At 38.2% G+C, this 19,697-nt stretch overlaps 2 protein-coding genes across 8 annotated transcripts in view; one reads left to right on the forward strand and one right to left on the reverse strand.

Annotated features, from left to right (window-relative positions):
• Positions 1-9,767, forward strand: part of BLNK (B cell linker) — a 71,777-nt gene extending 62,010 nt beyond the window's left edge. For all 4 annotated transcript variants that reach the window (XM_036336483.1, XM_036336484.1, XM_036336486.1 and 1 more), the window contains exons 14-17: positions 1,844-1,920; positions 2,765-2,848; positions 4,950-5,105; positions 9,377-9,767. In XM_036336483.1, coding sequence (XP_036192376.1) covers positions 1,844-1,920; positions 2,765-2,848; positions 4,950-5,105; positions 9,377-9,496 — 437 coding nt within the window. In that variant the 3' untranslated portion in view covers positions 9,497-9,767. The remainder of the gene's footprint in view (positions 1-1,843; positions 1,921-2,764; positions 2,849-4,949; positions 5,106-9,376) is intronic.
• ZNF518A (zinc finger protein 518A) overlaps positions 1-19,697 on the reverse strand; it is a 92,829-nt gene that overhangs the window by 44,469 nt on the left and 28,663 nt on the right. The gene's annotated exons all lie outside the window — the stretch shown is intronic.

Genomic DNA, 19,697 nt, shown 5'->3' on the forward strand with positions numbered 1-19,697 from the left:
GCAGAGTATGGGGGAAGAGAGTAATGGTGGCAATGAAAACCTCTTTTTAGATGGGCCTCCTCTGCAAAATGGGTCTACTAGCTCCTCCCACAAAAGGCTGATGTGAGGACAAAATGAGCTAAGATGTGGAAAACAGAACAGAACTGGAACATATTTATAGTTCTGAAAATGTCAGCCTAGAACTCCAAATGCCCAGACTGCAGGAACCACCACACATCTTGTACTGTGTGTCTTGGGAGAGCCCACCATCCTTGGCTCCTCACCAACCCCTAGAGCAGGCCCCTCCTTCAGACCCAACCTTGCTGGGCCTGCAAGCCCCTCCTGCTGCCTCCTGTTACTTTGAACATCCTGCTGTCTCCTGTGAACGTTTGGACACTTTTATCGGAAGCACTCATTGTATCTAAACCCGTTTCTCCTGCAGACGTTGCCTTTTAATTAAGGACAGCTCTGGTTTCTCTGGTCACCCTGACCTCCTCACCTGCTTTCTTCAAACACATTCCAGCTATTTCTTCAAATGACATCTGGAATCCAACTCTCACTACTTCCATTGATGCCATTTGTTCCAAGCCACCATCATCTCCTGCCTGGGGGTGCAGAATACTGAGCTGGCTTCCTCTCGCTGCTCTTTCCCTCTTCTATTTCCAGCCCTGCAGCCAGCGTGATCTTGTTCAAAGACAAGCAGATCCCATTACTGCTCTGTTCAAAAACCTCCAAAAGCTTCCCATACCATGCTTGTGAACGCTCAAGGCATGTCAGGGGTCCACCAGGTCCCACAAACCTGGTTCCTTTATCACCTCCTGCCTCACTTTACCCCTTATTGCTCTCTCCTTTCCTCACTGCACTCTGGGCACAGTGCCCCCTCTCTCTTCCTCACACATGCCAGGCCTTGCACTTACTGCTCCTTCTGCCTAAAACATTCTTTCCTGGGATAGGACATGCCTCCTCCCTCTCCATTTGCAGATTTTACCCAAGTGTCACCTCAGTGAGGCCTTCCTCCCCTGACCAGCGTATTTAAACATACTACTTGTCAGAGACTTCCTCCAACCCCCTTCTCTGCTTATTTTTCTCCATAGCACTTATGACTAAGCTCCAGGAGGGCAGGGCATTTTGCTGTTTTGTTGACTTGTATAATCCCAATGCCTTGATCATGCACATAATCATGAATGAATGAATGAATGAATGAACGAACGAATGAACACCAGCTAAGAATTTTCTCTATTTCATGTGTCTTCACTCTTAGACTGAATTTATGCCTGAGGCAGCAATTCTCAAACATTTTGGCCTTGGCACCATTTAACACTCTTAAAATCAGACCCCCAAAACTTTAGTTTATGTCTTTCTATTGATATTGAATGTATTCATTAAAAGACATTTAAAACACATTTAGTAATCCATTAAACTCATTGCATGTTAACATAAATAACATATTTTTATGAAAAATAACTATATCTTCCAAACAAAAGCAATTCATGGAGAGAGTGGCATTGTTTTACATGTGTTTAAATCTCTCTAATGTCTGGAATAATAGAGACAACTGGACTCTCCTATCTGCCTCTACATTCAATCTACTGCACTACGCTTTTCTGGTTGAAGTATATGAAGAAAACTGGGCTTCACAGAGCTTTGTATTTGAAAAAGACATGGAAAACCCCCTGAAAGGATCTTGGGGATTCCCTGCAGCCTCAGACTATGCTTTGAGAACCATTGCTCTTAAGGCTTTTGGGTGTGTGTGTGACTTTTCAGTGTGTGTGTACCCTGCAGCAACCACCATAGTGTTGAAGTATGGGCTTAGTAACTGCTCAAGAAATAACAGAGATCCATTGATTTTCCAAATCCCTTTTAGGGTTTCCAGAAGCGGGTAGCCCAACTGTGGATGTCCCATTACCCAGCTTTTCCTCTAATTCCAGTGTGTCAGAACAGGTATGAAATGAACTCTTATTGTTACCGGTAAACTGCGGAAAGGGCATGCCTTCTTAGAAGAGAGGGTTTGGAGTAAAGCTTGAGTATTTTAAATTGTCATTTACTGATGGGTACAGAATACATTTTTTCCTGTTATTAAGACCTTTCTCCAGTTGTTCCATTTTGTATTCTAGTCCATCGCCTTAACCACTCGGCCACAACTACAAACCCCATTTTGTATTCTAGATACCCTAAATAACAATTTGTGGTTCTTCAAAACTAGAAAAGAAATGTGTTGCCTTCTATTGTTCTTCCTCTCACATAGTTTCTACTGAAACTGTGTAATTTTCTCAGAAAGGTCTGTGGAGGCATATGATACTAAAACACTGAAGCAGCATAGTCTATAAAGAGAGCAGGGATCTCTGTGTCCTTGGGCAAGTCTCTCTAAGCTTTTTCAAATGTAAATCGGGGATGACAGTATTTATCCTCCTTGCCTTCAAAGTAGTTGCAAGAATCAAATAAGATAACATTTGTGAGAACACTTTGAAATTGTTAAGCACTCCACAAAGCAAAAATAGTGAGATTACAATGGAAAGGGAGATCATAACTTATTTAGGAGAAAGGAATGAATGGTTCAGGAATGTCACAGGACTTAGTTCTTATGTTCAATTTCTAAGGTTAGCAGTTAAGGCCAAATGGGGGGAAAAATCAATTATATAACTCTGTGATTGATCAAAGGAAGCATAAACTCATGACAAATACTGGTTCACATGTAGTTAGGCAAAATGTGACTGTCATTCATGCGCAGAAGGTATGGTGTCTTTGAAGGACCATCTCTTGCTTAACAATTCCCTCTATTTCACAGGAAGCTGACATTCACTGTAAGCCATGGTATGCTGGTGCCTGTGATCGAAAGTCTGCTGAAGAGGCATTATACAGATCAAACAAGGTTTGGCCATTTAAAATCTCATATCTTGCCCTCAGCCTGTAATAGGCACAGTTGTCATCCTAATAATATGCTAATTAAATAACTGCAACAATTATGGATGCAGGGATCTTTTTTCTTTACTTACTCAGAAGGACCTGCCATTCCCTCCTCTCTTTCAAGCATCTCCCTCTTTGTTCCTCCATCTCATCTATACTTGTCCTTTCATTGCCACGAGGATCCATAGGCTCCTCTGCTCTCCCTACAGTGAGAGAGAAGAAGGCTCCACGGGAGATCTCTAAAAGGCTTGGTGCTACATGAGATCCATCCAGGAGTGCAAAGTAACAGGCTACTTTGGACCAGAGCATGGGATAAAAGCTGAGGTCAAGATGGCACAAAGTACTTGGAAAGAGATTTTGGGAGCATCCAAGCCCAATCATGTAGGAACACTAGGGACGGTTTGAACAATCCAAGATTAAAGTGCCAATTTCCCTTTCTTTCTCTTTTCCCCTGCCATTTTTTCCACTTGCACCCTTTGTCAGAATATATAATATTTACATACTGTTTGTGCCACCTTTGTTTTAGTCCTAACTCTACAATTAAATATATTAAATGCTTTCCATCATTCCCTTTGCTGGCTTTCCCAGTTATATCTTTTGTTTGATGAAGCTCACCTTGTATTCTCAGGAAGGACAGTGTTTACATTATTTCCTGAATTCTTGCACATTCAAAACTGTTTTTCATAGCCTGATACATGGAGGAAATCTTGGCTGGATATAAAAGACTTGGCTTAAGTGTTGCTCCACTGGATTGCCTTGTTCTACCTGATGCTAATGTTATTTTCTTGTCCTCATCTGTAATTTGATATTTTAGTCTAAAACTCTGTACATTTTTTGTTTTCAAAGTTTAATAGTTTTACCAGAATATGTCTCAGAGTTGCTTTCCAGGTCAATTTTTTCAGATAGAGGGAAGCCCTTTCAATAAATAGATTTAAGTTTTCTCTTATTTCCAGTATGTTTTCTTATATTCTCAAAGAATAGTTCGGTTTCATTGTTTTGTTTTTCTTCTTCAAGGACTCAAGTAACATGCATTTGGACTTTTTTTGTCTCTTTCATTCCAACCACTCCTGTTGTTGTACTTCTTTTTTAAAAATCTCCCCCACCCCTCTCTGTCTTGGTGGTTTCCATATCTTCACTCAGAAGCTGTTGTCCCTTGGGCATCCTGTAATTGTTTCTTAATTTCTGAGACAGGTTTGTCTTTCTCTTTATTTTCTTTTTTTTTTAATCTTTTTTAAAAAATATGTTTTTTTATTGATTTCAGAGGGAGAAAGGGAGAGGGAGAGAGAGATAGAACTATCAATTATGAGAAATAATTACTGATTGGCTGCCTCCTGCACACCTCCTACTGGTGATTGAGCCCACATGGGCACATACCCTAACCCAGAATCAAACTGTGACCTTCTGGTTCATGTGTCGATGCTCAACGACTGAGCCACACCAGCCGGCTATTTTCTTTGCAGAATTCGTTCAACTGTTGTTGCATTTTTCTTCCTGTTTTTTGTCTTTTTGTTCATAATTTTTGAATTTATGATTCTAGAATATTTTATAAAATATTTCAATTTGGAATGTTGTGTTACAGTTTTATCTGCTTCAATATAAGTTTTGAAGAAGAGAATTTTTATCAGCTGAAATATTTTTACCCACAATTTCTACTTTCTTCTTACAAGTACTTTTGAGTAAAATTTGTTTGATAACGTTTTTTTATTCTTAGGCAACTTGTGGACATAGTTCCTAGTTCAAGAGTGCCCTCTAGGTTTGATCTTAATGTGTCCCTTCACGCATTTCTAAATTCTTTAAACATAATATCTTTATTTAGTGCATTGATTTCAGGATTTTTTATAAGTATATATAAACATATATAAGTATAAAATATGTTTATTTTTGTATAAGTATGTAGTTTACTGAAGTGTTTTCTTGGAAAATAATAAAACAAACTTATCAACAATAGAAAAACTTATAAATACTTGTATTTTAAGTATAACATAGCTATTTTTCATAAACTTATTTCTAACATGTGGAAGTGTAAGTAATACTAACCATAATTATGCTTTTCATTTAATAAACAGGATGGATCATTTCTCATTCGGAAAAGCTCTGGTCACGATTCCAAACAGCCATATACATTAGTTGTATTTTTTAATAAGCGAGTATACAATATCCCTGTGCGATTTATTGAAGCAACAAAACAGTATGCTTTGGGCAGGAAAAAAACTGGTGAAGAGGTCAGTAATTTCTCTTTTAATACAACTCTATAACTACATATTGAACTCAATGGCATCATACTAGCATCATATATTAGATGCTAGAGATGAGGAGAAAGGATACAAGAGTACTTGGTCCAAAGCTTGCACACACGTTATAAATAGATAAAGTACTATATTGGGGCAGCATATCCTATGAGAGAGCAGAAAGGAGGAAAGACTGATATGATGTTAAGACTACATCTTGGTCCTTTTACCCTGTTATTTAGTGGGTTCAGTCTGATTCAGTGTTTTAGTCCAGGAAACATAAAAATCAAGGTTGAAATGTCAACTAGAATTAATGTTGTAAAAATCAAGATCAATGTCCAAAGCTCCTAGGTCAAGAATTAGGATCTCAATTCAAATATAGTACCAAGGTGGATGACCAGGGAAGGATCAGAAGAGATGCAATAACCTGAGTTGAAGCATTAGACTATACCCTTGGGCCAGAATGAGCTTTTGAGCCTGCTGTAAGAAAAAGGCATCACAGTAGGTCTTTCTTGAATGCTAACCAAACATGAACTTCAACTCCTCTTTAATCTGTACCAAACTCAATGTTTACTATATCTCCGTTTAGCCAGTTTGTTCCTATAAGGGGTCAGAAAGGGAATGATACTTGTTGTGGTCTTGAATGATGCACTGATTTGAATAAATGGAATGAAAATTGGAATGGATGAGAAGTGGAAAGAACAATCTAAGCAGAGAAAATAGTATTTTAAAAGTTTAAAAATGTTTATTTTCAGTATTCCTTCAGAAATAACTACACCCATTCCAAACCCAGCACTTGTTAGATAGTAATTGTTAGAAAGTATCATAACTTCTCAAGTGTCTCTTCTCCACTAGATGAGGCCAGGGACTACACTATGTCTTGTTCATCTCTGTATTTCTAGAACCATAGCACAAGGTTAGCTTCAGTGGATGCTTGATAACTACTTATTAAATGAATGAATGGATTTGTGGATGGAGTGATTACAGGCAGGAGAATAGCATTTGTAAAATGAACTGATAGGGTCATATGTCAATGAGTGTATTCTTTATTTTGCTTTTCCTTAAATATGGTTTAAAAAAAACCACCCAACACATATAATGTTGAAGTGTGCAGTCTAGCAGTGTTAATTATATTTACAATGTTGTGAAACAGATCTCTACAATTTTTTATCTTGCATATCTGAAACTCTATACTCACTGAAAACTCTCCCTTTCTCAGTCTTCTCAGTCCCTGGCAACCACCATTTACTTTTTATTTCTATTAATTTGACTACAGTGGGGCCTTGACTTACGAGTTTAATTCATTCCGAGACCGAGCTCATTAAGGAGTTCGTTAAGGAGCTCGTTAACTCAAATTACTCTGTCAACTCAATGCAAAAAATCAGCCGAGAGACAGCTGGTATCTCAAAAAACTCGTTAGTCGGGACACTCGTAAGTCAAGGCCCCACTGTACTTTGTATACCTCATATAAATGGGATCATACAATGTTTGTTCTTTTGTGACTACCTTATTTCACGTGGCATAATATCCTTAAGGTTCACCCATGTTGTAGCATGTGACAGGATTTCTTTTCTTTTTTTTAGGATTTCTTTTCTTTTTGAGGCTACATAGTATTCCACTGTATTATATACCACATTCCGTTTACTCATTCATCTGTTGATGAACATTTGGGTCACTTCTACCTCTTGGCTATTGTAAATAGTGCTCCTATGAACATGGGTGTGCAGATATCTCTTCAAAACTCTGCTTTCAGTTCTTCTGGACATATATCCAGAAGTGGGATTGCTGGGTCATACAGTAGTTCTATTTTTAATTTGGGGGGAATTGCCATGTTATTTTCCATAGTGATTGCATCATTTTCTAATCCTACTAACAGTGCACAAGGAATCCAAATTTTCCACATCCCTGCCAACCCTTGTTATTTGGTGTGTGTTTTTAAACAGCAGCTATCCTAAATGAGTGATCTTTGTGGTTTTAATTTGCATTTCTCTGATGGTTAGTGAATCTGAGTATCTTTTCATGTTCGTTTGCCATTTGTATGTCAACTTTGAGGAAATGTCTATTCAAGTGCTTTTCCAATTTTTAAATCAAGTTATTTGGTCTTTATTGTTGACTTGTAGGAGTTCTTCCTTATTCTGGATATTAACCCCCTTCTAGATAGACAATTGGCAAATATTTTCCTCCATTCCATAGGTTATTTTTCACTCTGTTAATTGTGATCTATGATGAACAGAAGTTTTTAAGTTTAAGTTTGCTTTTGTTGCCTGTGTTTTTGGTATCATGTCCAAGAAATCATTGCCAAATACAATCTCATGAAGATTTTCTCCTATGTTTTCTTCTAGGCGTTTTTATAGTTTGGGATTTTATTTTGCTTTTAATAAAGTCTCAGATAATTAGAAAATGCAAAACTCTTGAATCTGAAAACACAGACTAATCGAGATTAAAGTCGGGTTTTGAAATGCAGATTGCATCATCATTAACCTTGGTTACACTCTAACAGAACTGTCTGCTTTTCCCCACTCACAAAAAAACCTTTGTTCTCACTGCAACTTTATCTGACAAATCTTTTAAAATAAATGCTCCTCATAGTAATAATCAGTGCTAGGAAATGGTGATGACCCTAGTAAAATAGTGTCTTTGGGCAGGTGGTTTCATTCTAAAGCCTCGCCAGGGGTCCAGTACTTCTATGAGGCTTAAGGGTGGGTGAGGGAGCTGTCTTCTTTAGAGGTCCTGAAATTCTCTCATAAAAACTAAGCTCTAAGAGGGGCTCTGGACTTACTGTTCTGCTAGGAAACTCTGGTAAACAGGAATTTCTCTTGCCCTAAAAAATCTTCATCCCTACCTCAGAATGGATAGATCAGAGCTTTATCTCTCTCCCCACATATCCAGCCTATGGATTCCAAAATAAGTAGTATCTATATAATATAAGCAACCGTTACAGCAGAACGACTGGTCACTATGATGATGCACACTGACCACCAGGGAGCAGACATTCAATGCAGGGAGCAGACAGTCCCTGCACTCCCACAGGGGGAGCGCTGCTCAGCCAGAAGCCAGGCTCACAGCTGGCAAGCACAGCAGTGGTGGCGGGAACCTCTCCCGCTTTGCAACAGCACTAAGTAGCAGTGAGCTAAGCAGTAAGGAGTGAGCAGGCAGGCAGTAAGGTGCAAGGGATCCTGGATTGTGAGAGGGATGTTCAACTGCCAGCTTAGGCGGACATCCCCCAAGGGGTCCTGGACTGTGAAAGGGTGCAGGCCGGGCTGAGGGACCCCTCTTCTCCCCCTCCCCCGCAGTGCACGAATTTCATACACCGGGCCTCTAGTATTATTATAATGGCATCTGGAAGTATTAACAGAGTCCATTAAAACTCTTACTGAAATGATCTATAATAAAAAAGATTATTTCTCCGATATACCGAACATCTGAATGGAAAGTGAAAACTCTAGTTACATGATGTGAATCATGAGGATACTTTGTAAAGTCTGTCTGTCTGCATTTGTGTTTGGGTATATATGGGTAGAAAAAGTAACTAATTGATTAACTGTTTAAGGTTTTTATGCAACTGTTTTTTTGTTTGTTTTGTGTGTTTTTTTAATATATATTTTTATTGATTTCAGAGAGGAAGAGGGAGAGGGAGAAAGAGATAGAAACATCAATTATGAGAATCATTGATTGGCTGCCTCTAGAGACTAGGAATTAGTATGTAGAAAAATAAGTATGTATGGTAAGAACCTAACATGAAATTCCATTGTCAATTAGGCACCAATTTAGCTCTAGACTTACTGGGCACTGAAGCAAAAATGGAAATATGATGGTTTATAAAGCTTTCCTTATTCATTCAAAAAAGGAAAAGAAAAACATGAATCTTGGAACTAAGTCTTTCCTGACACTAAATTCTAAGGTTAATTTATTACATCAGTCCTTGTATCTAAGACTGTGCAACCTAACAGTGAATAATGTAGAAAATTTTACTGTATGAATTTTACACTAAATAAAGACATTATTTAGTAATATTAAAACATTACATCATAACTCAATAAACTGAAGCTGTCGGCTGTGTTTTTAGTATTATTAAATATAAGGAAGGCCAAGGTCTGCCACCTTGAAGGTTACAATCTTTGTTAAATTAGACATTTTTTTGGTAGTATGTCAGCTGGGACCCCATAACTTTGACTAATTTGAGGAAATGGAAGGAGATGGGGGGAGTGAAGCTCAAAGTTAACATAAATACCAATTTATAATTCATCTATGTTTTCTTGCTCTAGTATTTTGGAAGTGTTGCTGAAATTATCAAGAATCATCAACATAGTCCCCTGGTTCTTATCGACAGTCAAAATAACACAAAGGATTCCACAAGACTGAAATATGCCGTTAAAGTTTCATAATTTTTTTTAAAAGGAGGTCAACATCATTGCTTTGGATATTTGCTCTACTTCTCCTTTTAAGAAAAAGTCCTCAAGCTTCATATTTTGGATGATGAATCATCCCATAATAAAATAGAAGATGGAGGTAGCTATTGGAGTGGTCATCCATTTCCTTAGAAGAAGCTCACATGGACTTGTTCTATTGCCTGATCTGATGAACTGTTAATATCTGGTGAGATTGAGTTATTGTGCTATTAATATTCTCCCAATAAATGTTTTTATTTAAAAGAAACATGTGTAAAGTATTTTCAATCATGTAAGAAAATAACACTCCATTCTCAAAGTAAGAAAAAAGTAATCTTGGATAAAACAAAGCAGCTGGAAATTTAGACCAGTACACTGCTCACTGGTGCACTAATGTAACCAGGACATCTACTTGCCAATGCTCGACAATTATGTCTTGGTTATAATTTTTATTTGTAAAAAATAAAATACAATGTTTAGTTATAAGTACAGATAAGGGGGGTGTGATGGTTCTCTTTTGTGAGTACTCCCAACTGTGGGAGATATAGAAATGACCTTTCTAGAAGTTTCTGTCCATAATTATGTTGTTAACTTTGCTTATTAAAATAATTATACCTCTTTGATATGCATGTCTATTATATGGACCCTAAACTTTATATGCAGTTCAAAGTAAGGTGAGGACAAAACTAGACTAAAAGCCTAAGGAACATCCCACAGAACAAGGGCAGGAAAGCAGACTGATGAACACTAAGGAATAAAAGATATACCATTATGAGCAGCCCTATCCAAGATCATAGCTCATCCCAGAAATGGAATATACTTTGACTTTAGATAGCATTGAAATGATAAACTAAGATAAATCTAATAATTAAATGAGGAATATACTTGATCACTGGATAATATAGTAATCTCTGAGAGGATTTTGAAAGGCTAGAAGGTAATGAGTAACTCAGACTCACCTGTAAAGGTAACTGTATTTTTAAATGTCATATACTGTCATGATGACTATTTATGTTATGAGTTGAACTGTATTCCCCCAAAAGGATATGTTGAAGTCCTAACCCCCAGTACCTCAGAATGTGAGCTTATGGGGTCTTTAAGATGTAGGTTACTAGGGTGGGCCCTAATCCAATATGATTGGTTTCCTTATAAAAAGGGTAAATTTGGACTCAGTCACAGACATACACAGAGGGAAGACAAAGTGAAGAGATACCCAGGGAAGACGCCATGTGAAGACAGAGGATTCAAGTGATGCACTTACAAGCTTAGGCGTGCTGAAGATTGCCAGTAAATACCAGAAGCTAAGAAGAGGCAAGGAAGGATTTCTCTACAGGATTCAAAAGGAACATGGCCCTGCTGACACCTTGACTTCAGATTTCTAGTCTCCAGAACTGGAAGACAATAAATTTGTTTTTTAAGTCACCCCACTTGTAGTACTTCATTATGATAACACCAGGAAACTAATATAATTCATATACATTTTTGACAATAAAATAAAATACAAATGGGTTTTATAAGTTTTGTTTGTAAAGCTCTTTCTTCCTTCTAGAAAAACAATACAATCATTTAGAATGTACTAAAAGAGATAATTCACCATTTAGGTCTGGTAACTTCCTTAAAGACTGGCTTTTGTCTGACTTGAAGCTGGCCCAGAGCTAAAGATGCTACATAGTGGAAATTCTAAAAAGAATAACAGGTAAATGTTTTAGTTGCTGTTGCCTAAAGTGATAGATAACCGTTCAGGCAAACAACAGACTAACTAAAAAACCGGGGAATGATGTCCAAAAGGGCTTTGCAAAGCTCCAACATATTCCTGGGAATCTCGAAAGCTACATGGATGCCAGGGCCATGTGTGTGCTAGGCAAAGACCTGAGAAGGCCACAAGCTGTCATCTCTGACCAGGGGACTGTGCCAAAATATGAAGTGAAGGCTAAGGCAGAGTTGTAAAGTCCCTGGCTGAGTTTTAAAGATGCACCACAAAAGCACAAATAGAGAGTCTTGGCCAACACTGGGTGACTTTTTTTAATTTGGGGTGTTTAAGGAAATATCTGTCCAATTAGCAGCTGATCATTAAGCTAAAATAAGAGAAATGTTAAGGGCCACACATGACAAAGAACAGAGACTTTAAAAATTAACTCAGAAAGGTTAGTAACAACAACAACAAAAAAACACAACTACAATAAGCAGCAACAACAAACCCTGGGGAAGGGAACAGGAAGGTAGAGTACCTGATTTTCAGAGTTGCTACATTATAACATCTTATATGACCTGTTTTCAAAAATAAACAAAAAATTTACAAGGCTGCAAAGGAAGGAAAGTATTGCCCCCACAGAGGGAAAAGCAATCAAGAGAAATATCCTGAGAAAGCCCAACCTCTGGATTTTCTATCAAAAATTTTAATGTATCCTATATAATAAAAGTCCAGTGATCAAATGGCAGAATGACCAGAATGACTGGTCAACCAGTCACTATGATGCACACTGACCACCAGGGGGCAGACGCTCAATGCAGGAGCTGCCCCCTGGTGGTCAGTGCACTCCCACAGTGGGAGCGCTGCTCCGCTGACGGGGATGAGTGGCTACTCCCACAGCCGGCTGATCTCTGCAGGCCCTGCCCCCCACCAGTGCACGAATCCCATGCAGTGGACCTCTAGTTTTAAATATAGTCAAAGAGCTAAAGGAGACTAACCAAGTTTAAAGACAAAAAGGAAAGTAAGAGAATGATGTCTCAACCACATAGATTATATAAAACAGAAGTTATGAAAAAACTTTTTTTAAAAAAATATATTTTATTGATTTTTTACAGAGAGGAAGGGAGAGGGATAGAGAGTTAGAAACATCGATGAGCAAGAAACATTGATCAGCTGCCTCCTGCACACCCTCCACTGGGGATGTGCCTGCTACCAAGGTACATGCCCTTGACCGGAATCGAACCTGGGACCCTCTTGTCCGCAGGCTGACGCTCTATCCACTGAGCCAAATCGGTCAGGGCAAGGAAAAACTTTTAATTCTAAAACTGTCTACATAGAGTTAAAAAATACAATAATTGAAATGAAAAAACTCACTAGAGGGGATCACCAACAGATTTGATAAGGCAGAAGAAAGAATCCATGAACTTAAAGATAGGTCAACTGACACCAGTGTGAGGAACAGAAGGAAAAAACAAACATGAAATGAACAGAACCTCAGAGATTTGTGGAATAGCATCAAGAATAGCATATACAGCCCTAACTGGTTTGGCTCAGTGGATAGAGCATCGGCCTGCGGACTGAAAGATTCCAGGTTCAATTCTGGTCAAGGGCATGTACCTTGGTTGCGGGCACATCCCCAGTAGGAGGAGTGCAGAAGTCAGCTAGTCGATGTTTCTCTCCCATCGATGTTTCTAGCTCTCTATCCCTCTCCCTCTCTGTAAAAAATCAATAAAATATATTTAAAAAAGAGAAAGAATAGCATATACATAATGTGAGTCTCAAAGAAGAAAAAGAATGCATCAGAAAGAATTTGATGATAAACATTAATCTACCAATCCATGAAGCCCTAGGAACTCCAACTACAATAAACTCAGAGAAGCACACCAGACATATCATAATCAAACTGTTGAAAGACAAAGAGGCCCTGGCTGGTAGTACAGTTGATTAAAGCCTCATCTAGATAAGCCAAGGTTGCAGGTTTAATCCCTGATCAGGGCACATACAAAAATCAACCAATGGCATGGCTGATGTGGCTCAGTGGTTGAGCATCAACTATGAACCAGGAGGTCATGGTTTGATTTACGGTCAAGGCACATACCGGGTTGAAGGCTCAATCCCCAGTTGGAGGCATGCAGGAGGCAGCCGATCAGTGATTATTTCTCATCATTGGTGTTCTCTTTCTCCCTATCCCTCTCTGAAATCAATAAAAATATTTTTAAAAGAATTAACCAATAAATGCATAAGTGGATCAACAAATCAATGTTTCCCCCCCCCTCTCTCTTTCTCTCTTTCTCTCTCTCTCTCTCTCTCCCATCTTCTCTCTCTAAAAATCAATTTAAAAAGAAAGAGAGAACCCTGAAAGCAGCCAGAGAGAAGTGACACATCACATTAATAAGATTAACAGCTGATTTCTCATCAAAAACCATGGATGCCAGAGGGCAGTGAGATGAGTCAAAGTGCTAAATTGGGGGGTGGGGGTAAAGGGGGAGAAGAGAACACCAACCAAGATATATCTGCAAAACTACCCTCCAAAAAGGAAAATTTAAGAAATTGTCAGATAATTCCCATTGCTAGTAGACCTGTCCTACAAAAAAGAAAAAGAGCTACAGGAGTCCTTCTGGATGAAAGGACACTAGAGAGTAATTTAAACCCCACACAAAGAATACAGAATAAAGATAAATATAAATACCAGCACAGGTAAACATAAAAGACAGAGTAAATGTATTATTTGTAACTTCCCCCTCCTAATTTAAAAGACAAATACATAAATAATTATAAATCTATGTTGATGGGCACACAATTTGTAAAGATATTTGTGACATTAACAGCAGGGAGGAAAGAAATGAAGGTATACAAAAACCTTTTAGGAGAAACCAAGATGGCGGCATAGGTAAACACTGGAAATTGCTGCCTCGCATAACCACTTCAAAAATACAACTAAAAGACAAAACGGACATCATCCAGAACCACAGGAAGGCTGGCTGAATGGAAATTCTACAACTAGAAGGAAGGAGAAAAGCACACTGAGACTCAGAGGAGGTGCGGAAGTAAAGTGCAGAGGAACAGAGGTGCACACCGAAAGGGCTGGCAGCTGAGGACGCGGCGCACGTGGAAAGGGCTGGCAGCTGAGGACATGGTTGTCTTTTTCAATCGGGAGGGAGTCTCAAGCTCCCGACTGCTCTGAACTCCAGTTCTGGGTGAGTCTCTGGGGACCCAGACTCATACGGGAAGAAACTGGACTGTCTGGCATTGGGCAGAACTCGAGGGCGGCTTTCTCTCAAAGGAGCTTGCTGGGACACTAAGACCCAGGGCCTCTTAGGGTAGGACTGAGGATCAGCCATAGCGGCTTGCTCCGCCCTGTTGATGCCTTGAGACCCTGCCCCACCCAAGCTGTGTGCAGAGGCTTTTGCATATGAAAGGCCTGGCCCTTTGCAATCTGAAAATTACCTAACAAACTGCAGCTGGGTCAGAGAGACCCAGGACTTCCTAAAGGCCCAAGACCCCACAGCAGCTTGCATTGATTCACAGCTGGGCCTCATCTGGGCACCTCCAAACCCCAAACAAAGAAGAGGACTCTCTCCATAGCTCCTGCTGGGTAGCCTCAGGAAGAGGCTAAATTAGCATCTCCTTAGAGATCCAAGACCCAGTGTACCCAGTGGTCAGAGTGGGACCATCCAGATTACAACTCCTCAGATCCATAAGGGACACACTCAGGGGGCAGACTCAGTGAGCACCAAAGGCCCCACTGAAGCAAGTCTTGCCCCATAAGGGTGTCTCCAGCACAGAAGTTCTCCCACTGCAGATACAGCTGATTCTCACAGCCAATTGGCCTGGAGGTCAATTCCTCCCAGTGATACCTACAACAATCAAGGCTTAACTATAACAAGACTATGCACAAAGCCCACAAAGGGGTGCACCAAGAGTGCCCACCTCAGGTAATTGGGGAGGCTGAGCCACTGGGTCTTGTAGGACACCTAGCACAGAAAGCCACTCTACCAACACAGGGAAGCATAAAAAATGTGGAGACAAAGAAACAGATGACAAACTACAGAAATGGAGGAAAGCAAACTACTGGATATAGAGCTCAAAACCACACTTTTAAGATTTTTCAAGAATTTTCTAGAAAGCGCCGATAAATTTAGTGAGACCCTGAATAAGTCTAGTGAAACCACTGATAAACTTAGTGAGATCCTCAAAAAATCTAGTGAGACCCTCGAGGTTATGAAAAAATGCCAACTAGAAATTAAGCATACACTAACTGAAATAAAGGATATTATACAGAGTTCCAACAGCAGACTAGAGGATCTCAAGAATCAAGTCAAAGATTTGAAATACGAAGAAGCAAAAGACACCCAACCGGAAAAGCAAAATGAAAAAAGAATCCAAAAATATGAAGATAGTGTAAGGAGCCTCTGGGACAACTTCAAACGTACCAACATCCGAATTATGGAGGTGCCAGAATAAGAAAGAGAGCAAGATATTGAAAACCTATTTGAAGAAATAATGACAGAAAACTTCCCCTACCTGGTGAAAGAAATAGACTTACAAGTCCAGGAAGCACAGAGAACCCCAAACAAAAGGAATCCAAAGAGGACCACACCAAGACACATCATAATTAAAATGCCAAGAGCAAAAGACAAAGAGAGAATCTTAAAAGCAGCAAGAGAAAAAAAGTCAGTTACCTACAAGGGAATACCCATACGACTGTCAGTGGATTTCTCAACAGAAACTTGCAGGCCAGAAGGGAGTGGCAAGAAATATTCAAAGTGATGAATAGCAAGAACCTACAACCAAGATTACTCTACCCAGCAAAGCTATCATTCAGAATTGAAGGTCAGATAAAGAGCTTCACAGATACGAAAAAGCTAAAGGAGTTCATCACCACCAAACCAGTATTATATGAAATGCTGAAAGGTATCCTTTAAGAAGAGGAAGAAGAATAAAAAGGTAAAGATACAAATTATGAACAACAAATACACATCTATCAAGTGAATCTAAAAATCAAGTGAATAAATAATCTGATGAACAGAATAAACTGGTGAATATAATAGAATCAGGGGCATAGAAAGGGAGTGGACTGACTATTCTCAGGGGGGAAAGGGGTGTGGGGGGGTGCAGGAAGAGACTGGACAAAAATCGTACACCTACGGATGAGGACAGTTGGGGGGGATAAGGGCAGAGGGTGGGATAGGAACTGGGTGGAGAGGAGCTATGGGGGGGAAAAAAGAGGAACAAGTGTAATAATCTGAACAATAAAGATTTAATTTTAAAAAAAGAAATGAAGGTATATGAGTAAAATTTTATTATTGAAATTAATATTAATCCAAACTAGATGAAATAGATCAGTTCTAATCTCTTCTAATAAAAATTCTATGTATCTTTCCATTGCTCTTAATGTTTTTGTGAATTTGGTGTCATATCTAAGACAACTTTGCCTAAAGAAAGGTCACAACTATTTATTGCTACAGTATCAATTTTATCATTTCTACTTATATTTTAGTTTATGTTCAACTTTGAGTTAATTTTTGTGAATGCATTGTGAAGATTTTTTTCTTCATTCTTTTTTCTGTCTGTGCTTTAGATTTCATAATCCCTACCAATCTATCTGCAGGCTTGCTGATTCCTCTACCAGATGCCACCATCTGATCAATATAAGCCTTCTGTGGAACACAGGTATGAAAAGTGAGGTCTACCAAAAAGGAGTATATTTAATCTCACACTCAGAAACACTGTATGTCACTGTTAGGTTTTGTGGCTTTTTCCTTTTGACAGTTCCATACTTTTATTATAAGTGGGTCTTCTTTTAATTTTTCCCAAATGATTCCTGCTAAGAGTTCAGGAAAGCTAATTTTCAGTGTACTCCTTTAGATTTTTAAAATATTGAAATCAAGTCATTTGCAGAGTAATTTAATCTCCAAGTTTTTCATTTTGCTTTCCTATCCTTTTATATTAGTATGAAATAATTGATGATAGCAGGTATCTATGTTGCACTCCTTAATTGAAAGAAGCAACTGGAGTTGCATTCTGAACCTAGCCTGACTTTTGGTTGAAGGACTCTAAAGTATTAAGAAGGAATTTCTCTTTTAACATATTATACTAAGAATGAGGTGGGTTTTGTTTTTTGTTTTTTTGTAAGTACATTCTTGATATTGACCAAAATCATGATTTTAAAAATTGATGTACATTATACTAACACTCTTCCTACACTATTCACCCAAAAGTTTACAGTCATAATAGTTATATTCATTTTTTAAAGAAAGCAGATTCTTAACTTTGGGGCATTTATTATAGAGCTCTTTTAGACACCAACTAGTCAAACAATAATTCAAAGAAGACTGTCAAACACCGCTCCCAAGATATTGACTACTTCTCAATTGTCCTGTTATTAAGGAAAGCATACTTGAATTAATGAGCACCAAAATAATCAAACTGATGCTATTTCAACTCTCCATTATAGGGAAAATTTTCTGCTAATGCCAAACTCCTAACCAGAGACAAATAATGCCCTGAAAATCCCTCCAACACGTTTTGCTAGATAATGAGTCAAGGATTTTGCTGAAAACTAGGATCCTAGAAAATTGCTATGGCAAGGAACAAAGCCAATACCCTAACACAAATGGGACATATCCCAAGTTAAGCAAGCAGTTGTCAGTGTTGAAAAGGGATCACTTTATTTAAAAATCAGAAATTAGCTGTATGAAATTAATATCCCTAAGTTGCATTGCCCTCAGCACACAAATGGCCTATCTACTTTACCCAAGTCATTATTTTCATTACATTTAGTTCTTCACTTTTAAACAAACACATCGAAATTGGTAACTTTACATACATTTTAGTTTTTATAGTTTGTAACTTTTATATAGGTGATGTATATCACAAGAAACTATATCAAACATCTGTTTTTAATAAAAATCCTACCTAAAGAGCAAAATTTTGAGAGATAGCAAAGTCTGGTCAACTATTTGGTGGGCTAAATTTGGCCCACTGCCTATTTTAAAAAAATATTAAAACGCAGGCACAGTCATTCACTAATGTATTATCTATGGCTGCTTCTGCATTATGACAGCTAAGTAGTCATGACAGAGACTAAATAGCCTACAAAAGCCCAAATTATTTACTATTGGACACCTTACTGGAAAACCTCACTGATCCCTTAAAACCACAGTCTTCTATATATATAAAAGGCTAAGTGACCAACCATCCATCCAACCAACTGGTACATATGATGCGCACTGGCAATTTAAACATAAATGTTGACTAGTGCATGCGCGATACATATAAAGCTCTTGCTGGCACCAATCGCACACATGTTTCAATCTGTCATTGTTGATCGTGAATTTGGTTGTTTCTGTTGACATTCAACATGAACCACATCACGATTTATTCATCGACCGTCCAACTGACTGACCAGCCAGTACATGACACGCACTGGCAATTTAAAAACAAACATTAACTCGCATATGCATGATACATATAAAGCTCTTGCTGGCGCCAATCACACGTGTTTTAATTTTATACTATATTGTATGTACTATTTCGATATGTAATTTTTTGCAATAACATTACCGCACAAATCTTTCTTCTAATTTCCTTTCAATGTGCACGAATCCATGCACCAGGCCACTAGTTTAAAAATAAACATTGACTCATGCATACGCAATACATATAAAGCTCTCACTGGTGCCAATCACATGTGACACCAGAATATATCTGAAGACCAACTATTAGCACAACGTACTTCTGAAGCTGAAAGAAAGCAACATCGTCAACGGAATATGTCTTAAGATCAACTATTGGTACAACATACCTCTGAAGACGAAAGAAGCTGGCGTCATTGATAGAATGTATCAGAAGACCAAATACTGTTTAATCAATTTATCAGTCATTGTTTTTACCAGTTGTTATATCATGTTTTTTATGTTTTTGTTTTTATATCATTTTTGTTGTTTTTATAGCATGTCTTTGTTGTTGCATCATGTTAATCAATTTATCAATCACTGTTATCACTTTTATGTCATTTGTTTTTATACCATTGTTTATTAATCAATTTATGTATTATTTTCACATACATTTTATTACTTTTCTTTCATCTGACACTTCTATTATAAAGGGCAAATTGCAATATTAAAATATTTTGTATTTTAATTTTATACTATATTATATATACTATTTTGACATGTAATTTTTCACAGTAACGTAATTACCGCACAAATCTTTCTTCTAATTAATTGCCTTTCAATGTGCACCAGGTCACTAGTATTTCATTAAAAAATTATTACATTTGACTCTGTACTACTGAATGCTTAGAAGATGGTAAACTCTTTAAAAATTAAACTTTTTTTTGCCCTGCCGGCATGGCTCAGATGTTGAGTGTTGACCTATGAACCAGGAGGTCACGGTTCGATTCCCAATCAGGGCATATGTCCAGGTTGTGGGCTTGATCCCCAACGTGAGGCATGCAGGAGGCAGCCAATCAATGAATCTCTCTCACCATTGATGTTTCTCTCT

The sequence above is a fragment of the Myotis myotis genome, unplaced genomic scaffold, assembly GCF_014108235.1.
Source record: "Myotis myotis isolate mMyoMyo1 unplaced genomic scaffold, mMyoMyo1.p scaffold_m19_p_15, whole genome shotgun sequence".
NCBI lineage: Eukaryota > Metazoa > Chordata > Mammalia > Chiroptera > Vespertilionidae > Myotis > Myotis myotis.